Raw genomic sequence first — 9,049 nt, 5'->3', positions numbered from 1 at the left:
TATAGGGTGGTCATTTTTTCCTTATCTTATTGTGCCCTATAAAGGGTTGTGTATTCAAGTATTCACAGTGGCGGATTTACCCTAAGGCCCAATAGGCCCGGGCCTAGGGCGGCCAGGTAGGGTAGTAGGGGGCCAGGGGGATAGGGGGGCTGTATGATGGTTGCTGAGAAACGGCCGGCTAGTACTTACTACAGGTAGTTGGTGTAGTTGTGTCGGTCATGAACTAAAAACTGTTAACAATGAAATCCTGTGAAGGACCGAAAGGAACTTTTTGCACGCTCTTAAGGGGCCCACTGACTATCAGTCCGCCGGACGATATCGTCCTGTCGGTTAGAACAAAAATTTGACAGTTCCGAACAACTGAAAGGCCGATATCGTCCGGCGAACTGATAGTCAGTGGGCCCCTTAATGGGTCTTTAGTTCAGTGGGATTGGAGAGCGCTTGACTGAGTGAAATGGAAAACGGACGGAAACAAACGGTTCACAATGTCGCTGTCGCTATCACAAGTGTGAACGTGATCACAGAATAAGTAATAGTATTATCATACAGAACGGCCACGCACCGCCCCGCCCCGACTCGAATTACCTCGCCCCGCGACACCAGATTGACGGCCGTTTGCCGGCCACTCAGTACTATTTTTAAACAACTTACTCACACAATGACGCATGCCGCGTGTACAGACGTGCCGTTCACACATAGAAACGCAAGTGATTTTTGATGTATAGCGTGTCCGCCCTGTGACGAGATCAATGAACGATGTAACACACCAAAGCCCGAAGAAAGAAAATCAAATATTTTTCTATTTAGCTATTTTTTGTTGTGTTAAGGTGTTTTAATGTTTAATATCAACATAATCATATCACTTCATTATATTTAGTTGCCAAATATTGGAAAATAATAGAGTGTAAAACCGATACCTATTCAATTCCGGCTCTCAACAAGTTAAACAACCAAACTGAACTACAGGAACTAAAAGACCGAACTAGTTTGACCGATTGACCGAGAGTGGAGCACTCTCTGTAGTGAACGAGCAGGCACAAGCCTACTACAGGGCCTGGGGTCTAGAGCGGCCAAGATTGCAAATCCGCCACTGAGAATTCATAACCAATATTAGTACACTTACATTATTTTATTTCTGTTTATTACCAGTACAATCAAAACCGGATATAATGATATTAAAGCGACCAAATAACATTTTATAAACAACTAGCGACCTGCCCTGGCTTCATACCAGTGCAATGATGATGTATTATACATATAAACCTTCCTCTTGAATCTATTAAATAAAACGCATCAAAATCCGTTGCATACTTTTAAAGATCTAAGCATACATAGGGACAGACAGACAGCAGGAAGCGACTTTGTTTTATACTATGTAGTGATATGCAAGTAATGATAGGCATTTTGCCGGGACTTGCCAATCGATCCATTGTTTATTGAGAATCAAAGTATTGAGTGCAGGGTCATACAACTAGAGTAAAATAATATTGTCTTTGGTTACCGCGATAGTTACTCATGAAATAAAACTATGTAAACGGATTATAATCCGTCCGATACACCATTGAATTTATAATACATACCGACGTTTCGAACTCCTTACATCATTTGTGGTCAACGGGTGACCGAACGCTGTAAAGGGTTTTTTTTTTTCACAAAACTATACATATAATTGAACCTTGTCAAACAGATGCCTGCGCAACATGCGCTTGAATGTGAATTTGTTCTGAGCCAGCCTAATGGAGAAAGGAAGATCATTCCACAGCCAAATTGCCTTATAAATAGCTTGTTGTAAACAATGTCATTATAACCGGTTTCCTCTGTATATATTGTGTAAAGATGTCTTAAACTACTTTCGCTTTGCTAATTTGATTGAATGTTTATACAGTTGATTGTAAGCAAGAAAGCTCAAAAGTGAAGAGTTCACAAATTGAAATAGCTGAGCAAAAATGTACGGCTTAACTTTATTGCCGTTCACCATTAAAATGTTCATGGCCAGCGACTCACTACGCTAAGCAGATACTCAGATCATGGGTATGTTTCACTACAGAGCGGAAACAGTACGTGTTCAGCTACACGCATTGCGCATAGCCCGCGCTGGTAGTGAACGCGTCAATTTATTTCCCCTCAAGATGTCTCCCATTACATAATTTCAATTCATAAATTCGCTTTCTTTTTTTCATAAAAAAAATAGCACATACAATCTGATTATGTCTAAGAAAGCCGATGGCAGATGAAAAAAAAAAAAAAAAAAGAAACAAAAAAAAAATTCGCTTGAAGATTCTTTTATAATACATATCTTAAGCTTATAACTTTTCAAACAACAAAATAATTAATGAAATACATCGCTGGAATTATTGCCTGAAATTCCAAATTGTCAACTAGAGTTAGACCAAGAAAAGTCTGCAACGATTTTGATAGCATACACAGTGCGAGTATTATTTATATGTCAATTCAATTTTTCAGGTAGTATGGCTCCATCGATACTGTCGATGATTTCGCCAACGTCAAAGTGGGATCCATGTGGGATTGAATTAATATTTCTTGATTTAAACATATCGACCATCGGCCATAGCCAGTGTACGGTAAACAATAGAATTATGGGCCTCTAGGGCTCTAGCCAGACACGGTTAGAGGTAGAAATACCAAATGCTCTTAGAGCACGATGTTGTTCGGTGGTTGTTGTAGGTAGTTCTCGTAAAACCGATAGCTGGATTTTACGAGAAGCACGTGGACTACGGTGGTGGTGGGTGGGTCGGCCGGCGTGTGCTATCGAAATCGTTGCAGACTTTTCTTGGTCTACTTTTATATAAGTAACGCATGAGTATACAAAATAAAAATCATAGGTACATATACATTTTGTTTCCAGATGTGCTTTGTCAAATATCTTGTCAGTTTCAACCATTTACCACTAATATTAACAGTTAAATATTACTTTTAAAGCCTATTCACAAGCTTTTCAAAGATTATTAATAATATTACAATGGCCGTGTTTTACTAACTTCCTACACATAAAAATACAATTTCTAGTTGCCATTCAAGTATTTTAAGTGTCGCATAGGACGTAGGTACAATTACATTAGTTTTCGCTACTTTTTTATCATCTTTTTACAGAATTCATACGTTATAATCAACAGTAAAGATTATGCAGTTCCAAACATGGATGACAAAGTTAGAACGTAGACGGGTGGCACTGTTGAGGCCGCCTGTCAGACCAATGTTGCCAGCGCAACTGCCTTTATCACTACATTCAAGATTATCTAAGCTAAAACTTACGACTGAATATTTTTATGACTAAACATAGTGTGAATGTAGGGTGGGACCATGGGAGGCACTGACGACGTAGGTTCTGGAACTGGCTCCTTCTCCTTGTTATTCTTTGTCTTTCTGAACTGGAATCCGTTTTTGCGAAGAATTTTACGAAGCGTTTCTCGAGACCCTTTGAAATTGATTTCTTCTTTTAGGATTTGTAACAGTTTGTTGATAGTTGGCACCTCCTTCTTAAATGCATAGAACTCATGGATTTTGCGTCTTATGACTTGTAAGTCATATTCGTCGACTTCGATCTTGCCTTTAGTACGAACGCGTTTTTTAGGTGTTTTCTTTAATGTCTCGGGGTCTAGAAGACCTTGTTCTACCAGGCGTGCTTCTTTGACTATATTAAGTACGGTACGTTCTGATACACCTGAAAGCAAATTTATGTATCAGTTATAGAAAGTTATTAGTTAGACTAAGCCTGAAACGATTTTGATAGCACACGCAGTGCGTTATTTTAAACGTCAAGCTTCTATGAAATTAAGATGTATAAATAACACTTGCACTGCGTTTGCTATCAAAATCGTTGCAGCCTTTTCTTGGTCTAACTATACAGGAAAGTGATGAGGTGAAATACGTAATACTAATTAACGCGACACTTGAATTATTTTGGCACTTTACGTGTCATACAGTCGAAGACTTTATTATCAATGTTTAAAAATACAGTGTGTGCATTATTCGCCAATATTTTTATTGAATTTGTAGGGATTGCGAAATACTCGTATAGCAACACTGACCTGTAGCGGCAGAGACCCGCACATACACTTTACTTAACGGAATTATCGGCACTTGCATACGTTTTTCTTCGTCCATGAACTCTTTCACTTTCAATATTATCTCACGCACTTCAGTGGTTATATTTTTCGGCATTTTGGCGGTTATTTATGATTAAAATCGACACAAAAACACACAACGGACACCTATGTCCTATGGCCGCCTTGACAGTTTGTTGACAAGATGGCGTCTGTAGTTCCACGTTTCGCCACCCGCACAGCGCTAACTTGGTTTTGCTGTCAAGCGGCAAAGTCAAAAATTGTAATTTCAATTTCAATTAAATTATGTTCAGACATGAAAATATTGTTCCACGCGGGACCTTTAAATCGGTTCCGATTGAGAACGATGTTATTAATTTCTTTGTACGGGAGGGAGGTTTTTATGGGCAATTTCGGAGGTGGTGGTACGATTTATTTTTGTTGTCGTATGAAGATAACCGAGCTAAACGTTATTACATGAGTTCGTACGCGATGATGACGGCAAGGACCGCTCAGTTTCACCATGAACGTAGCTGTATCCATCCGTTTAGTAAATTCAGGTAATTATAGTAAATTAAAAAAAAAACCGGATAAGTGCGAGTAAGACTCGCACACCGAGCGTTCCGTACAATTTCAGTGTCTTTTTTTTTTACAAATTTATAGTTTTCATATTTTTTCATGTAGTTGTGTTTTGTGTTGTAAGACGATATTACTTGCAAAATTTAAGTTCTAGAGGTCAACGGGAAGTACCCTATAAATTTTGATTCCCTTGAGAGAGTTTAAATACTTATGTAATATTGATTATGATTGTTTTTCATTAGGAACTATTGGGACTGCCTAACTCTTCATCTCCTCCTTACACGCATGATAATATTCCACTTTAACACTAGTGTGCTACACGATAATCATATATTCTTTCACTATTTGTTGGTCGCCATCGACGCTGTATTCATCGTCGACCTATACGTCAACGCAAAAACTGGTTACGTGGTCCAAAGAACTAGACAAGTGGTTATGAATTCCCATGATATATTATTAAACTATCTTTCGACAAAAGTTTTTATCCACGCTATGACTGCGATACCACTTCAGGGCCTCATGTTTCTTAGACTGGGAAAGGTTATAACTAACGCATCCTGCAGAGCCAACTTATTCACCTGTACGCTTAAGATTATCAGTGTGATTCATATAGCAAGACTTTTCCAAGCATCTAAATACTGGGCGAAAGATCGTGGCACTTTTGCAAAAACGGTCGCCTTCAAGTTTATGAGAATAATTGTTGTTGGACTTGTGGTGACCAATCAAATAATAACGTTGACTAACACATACAATGTGATATATGGAATTGTAACAGGATCAATCAAGAAGAACACTTTTAACGGACATATGATATTAATTAAGTATCATTACCAGGCCGGCTTAAAAACCGATTCCATATTTTACTTCACGAGGTTATCCAGAGTGTGCAAGATTTTTTTTCTCTTCGGATTTGGACTGTTACCTAATGCGGAGCCTGCCGATCGCATTTCAGCTATAGTAAGTTACTGGGTAGCCTCTGTATTTCACCTCTGGGCTGGAATTGTTTTATATAACTGCGTGACAAGAGAAAATTCTTCGAACGACCGTCTATATGTGGCCCGAACGCAGACTTTTAATGTCTTACGAATAAGGGGGCTTCCTGACACTATCCATGATAAAGTCGTCAAGTATTATGATTATAAGATGTCAAGTTTGAACATTTTAGAGAAGAAAAACTGCCTATTTAAAGCGTTACCGAGTGAATTGACGTCTGAGATCAAAATGAGCTGTTTTGAGAACTATGTTGTAAAGATTCCCTGTTTCTCCGAATGGCCACCAGAAGTTATTGCTAAAATTGTGGATCTGCTGCAACCTGAAATATACTTGGGTAATGATCTAGTGAGCAGTGTAAGTATATGCTTATACTTTACTATTTATTATATCTAATAACTATTATATCTAGTAACTACTCAAGTCATACACACAATTAATGCGACAATATTCTACAACAGCCTAAATTCTATTACGAGTCTTAAGACAGTAACCAATTACCTACTTACCAGTTCTTATTCCAATTATCGTCCTATCTCCATCCTTCCTTTCCTATCCAAAGTCTTAGAACGGCTAGTACATCAGCAACTAATTTCCTTTCTAAAAAGAAAGGACCTCCTGAACCCGTTTCAATCTGGTTTCCGTGCCGGTCACAGTAAATACTAGGTACGGCTCTTAATTGTTAAAATTAATTGATTGGGTATGAATGATAATAAGGTTACCGTTCTTACTCTCCTGGATTTTAGCAACGCCATTAACACGGTTGGTTTCGACATTATGCTCACTTTCTTAAGCTCCCTAAACATATCTGCTACAGCGATTGACTGGTTTCGAAGTTATTTAGTTGGTAGTCGGCAAATGATAAAATATGCCTTTGACTCTTCTTACTCTTCTTGGTGCAGCATGCTGGCTGGTGTCCCACAAGGAGGTGTGCTATCTCCTCTATTATTTACTGTATTCGTACACTTTTTATCAACTTCAAATTTATTCATATGGTGTGCTTAGTCTTAGTAATCTCGATGCAGTGATAGAGACTATAGAGAGTACGATTGACTAGATACAAATAATATTGTCTTCGGTTACCGCGATAGTTACGTCGGGATGTAGTATAAATTCAATATACGCGATATAATCTGTTTACATAGTTTATTTCTTGACACAAATAGTATTGTTCATCTCTTTTACTGCTCCGCAACTGCTTGCTTTGCTTTGCTTATACAGACACAGAACTCGCGCGACGGACTGGTGATAGTAGAAGTGGGGCTGCTGTCAGTGTACTCTAAACAAGAAGAGACCGGTCACCTCATGGATGGTGACTACTTTGGAGAAACGGCGCTTGTCAACGATCGGGTGACGCCATCGAATACTATCGTTGCTGTTACAGCTAGCACGGTTGGTGTACTGCTATTTTTTAACGTATCTCACGTGATCTTTATATATAAACTACCATTCAAAACTCTCCAAAACAATACACATGAGGCCAGGATTACACTTGTAAGTTTTACTTACGTAAGTAGGGACAAACCTATTTGCTAGAATGAGATAAAGATATTCATATCTCATTCTGTACTGTAGCTGTGTGTACAAGTAAAACTTACAAGTGTAATCCTGGCATGAGACTCAGTTTTACAGTGGTTAATTGGTTATACTGCATTTTTTTGTCTACACCGAAGATTATGCGACTTTAAATCTAACTTTACCTTAGAGGATATAACCAAACGGAATAGCCATTAACAGGCGTTCCCCTATGTCGAAAATAGTCGGCCAATGGTCATACACAATGTATGGATTAACGTTTACCTGACATGGCTACTTTGACGTTACGTATACACAAAGATAGATATAACTCCGTAATAGATGGATAGTCTAAGGAAAAAACGTGCCTCGAAAATCACGAAAATTTGATTCTCGATCAGATGGCGCCACTAGTTTTGGCCTACTCTCGTATAGAGGGCGCTGACGGTTTCGTTTGTTATTTATAGTTTTAACGCATATCAGTGAAAGAACATGGGTCAAAATCATATAAAAATAATTAATGCAAATAAAAAAATCATTTATCTATATTTAAATACATGTTAACGTATTTTTATAAATCTTCATTTTTAGTTTTAAAGTATGTCGATAGATGGCAGTGAATTTACAGTGGTTACAAAATTTACTATGACAGTACCGCTCTATCTTATTATATCCTCTTTGGTATACATTTGACGTTCCCCTCCCCCGCAAAAATTGGCAGACTTTTTTGTACAGCATATTACAGACAAGGCGTCTCCGTTGGTTATATCCTCCAAGAACTTTACATTATACCTTACATGTACTACAAGTTCGAGAGGTCGGAACCGGTAATCATTTTCATACATATAAACCGGTTATGTAGTTTAAGTATGCTTATCGCAGTCCTTTTTTTAGGGTTCCGTATCCAAAGGGTAAAAACGGGACCTTGTGACTAAAACTCCACTGTCTGTCTGTCTGTCTATCTGTCACCAGGCTGGATCTCATGAACCGTGAACAGTTGAAATTTTCACAGATGATGTATTTCTGTTGCCGCTATAACAAGAAATACTTAAAGCAGAATAAAATAAGTATTTAAGTGGCGGACAGACAGACGGGCAGTGGAGTCTTAGTAACAGGGTCCCGTTTTTACCCTTTGGGCACGGAACCCTAAAAAATAGAGAAATTCTGACGATAGCAAATTGCAACCCTCACACGGGTAATTGGGTAATCAAGGAATATTTATCAATATCATGTACAATTGTAGACATAAATTTACTATTAAGCGTTCAGGAAGAAATCCTTTTTTAGCTCAGTCACCCGTTTAGACTACCTAGCCCTTTTGCTTTCAGGTTTTGTTATTGGATAAAATACTTTTCCGTAAAATGATGGCAGCATATCCAGGCCTCTTCTGTTCATTACGTATGGAGTTCTTATTAGCCAGCGTATCGGATAGCCGTCATATCGAAGAAACCGGCATTTCACCTGAATCGTAACCGGTACTTCTCTAGTTTTATTTATATATTATCAATTTGTGTTTCTAAGTTTGAAGTTTGAAATGTTCTAAGATGTTATGTAATGAATTCATCTCATAGGATATAAATACAAAATTAAACAATTACTTAAGTACTGGTATTTTTTGTGATAGGCACAAAAGTAAGGACTATTTATAATCCATAGCCAACGTAATCGGTAGGAAACCGGTTTTTTCCTGCATTTTAGTAACCGGTTACAAAAAGGTCCCTGCTTCCCCTGTGCTTCCCAGTAAATCACCGGAAATTATTTAAGAACCGGTCCTTTCGTATTAGATCCTTATTCGTTATTTCACAAATTGGTTCAAAATGTGGTTTAGAAGTTCTTTTTGTGTTAACTTCATATGAAAGAAAATAAAGAAATTTCTTCTTACTCTTTACCTAGGTACTTAA

At 38.0% G+C, this 9,049-nt stretch overlaps 2 protein-coding genes across 2 annotated transcripts; one reads left to right on the top strand and one right to left on the bottom strand.

Annotated features, from left to right (window-relative positions):
* Positions 1 to 410: 410 nt before the first annotated feature.
* LOC134754437 (uncharacterized) lies at positions 411 to 4,277 on the bottom strand. The gene is made up of 2 exons (XM_063690764.1): positions 4,050 to 4,277; positions 411 to 3,682 (listed from the first exon to the last, which is right to left on the bottom strand). The coding sequence occupies exons 1-2, from the start codon at positions 4,180 to 4,182 to the stop codon at positions 3,270 to 3,272; spliced, it is 546 nt and encodes a 181-aa protein (XP_063546834.1). The 5' UTR covers positions 4,183 to 4,277; the 3' UTR covers positions 411 to 3,269.
* A 93-nt stretch (positions 4,278 to 4,370) lies between these two features.
* Positions 4,371 to 8,623, top strand: LOC134754675 (potassium/sodium hyperpolarization-activated cyclic nucleotide-gated channel 1-like). The gene is made up of 4 exons (XM_063691012.1): positions 4,371 to 4,624; positions 4,886 to 5,990; positions 6,855 to 7,025; positions 8,477 to 8,623. Exons 1-4 carry the CDS (start codon positions 4,371 to 4,373, stop codon positions 8,618 to 8,620), a joined length of 1,674 nt encoding a protein of 557 aa, XP_063547082.1. The 3' UTR covers positions 8,621 to 8,623.
* The last annotated feature ends 426 nt before the right edge of the window (positions 8,624 to 9,049 follow it).

This window comes from Cydia strobilella, chromosome Z (genome assembly GCF_947568885.1).
Source record: "Cydia strobilella chromosome Z, ilCydStro3.1, whole genome shotgun sequence".
NCBI classification, from domain to species: Eukaryota; Metazoa; Arthropoda; class Insecta; order Lepidoptera; family Tortricidae; genus Cydia; species Cydia strobilella.
Note: the sequence above shows the minus strand (reverse complement) of the source record. Positions and strands in the feature narration are given on the sequence as shown.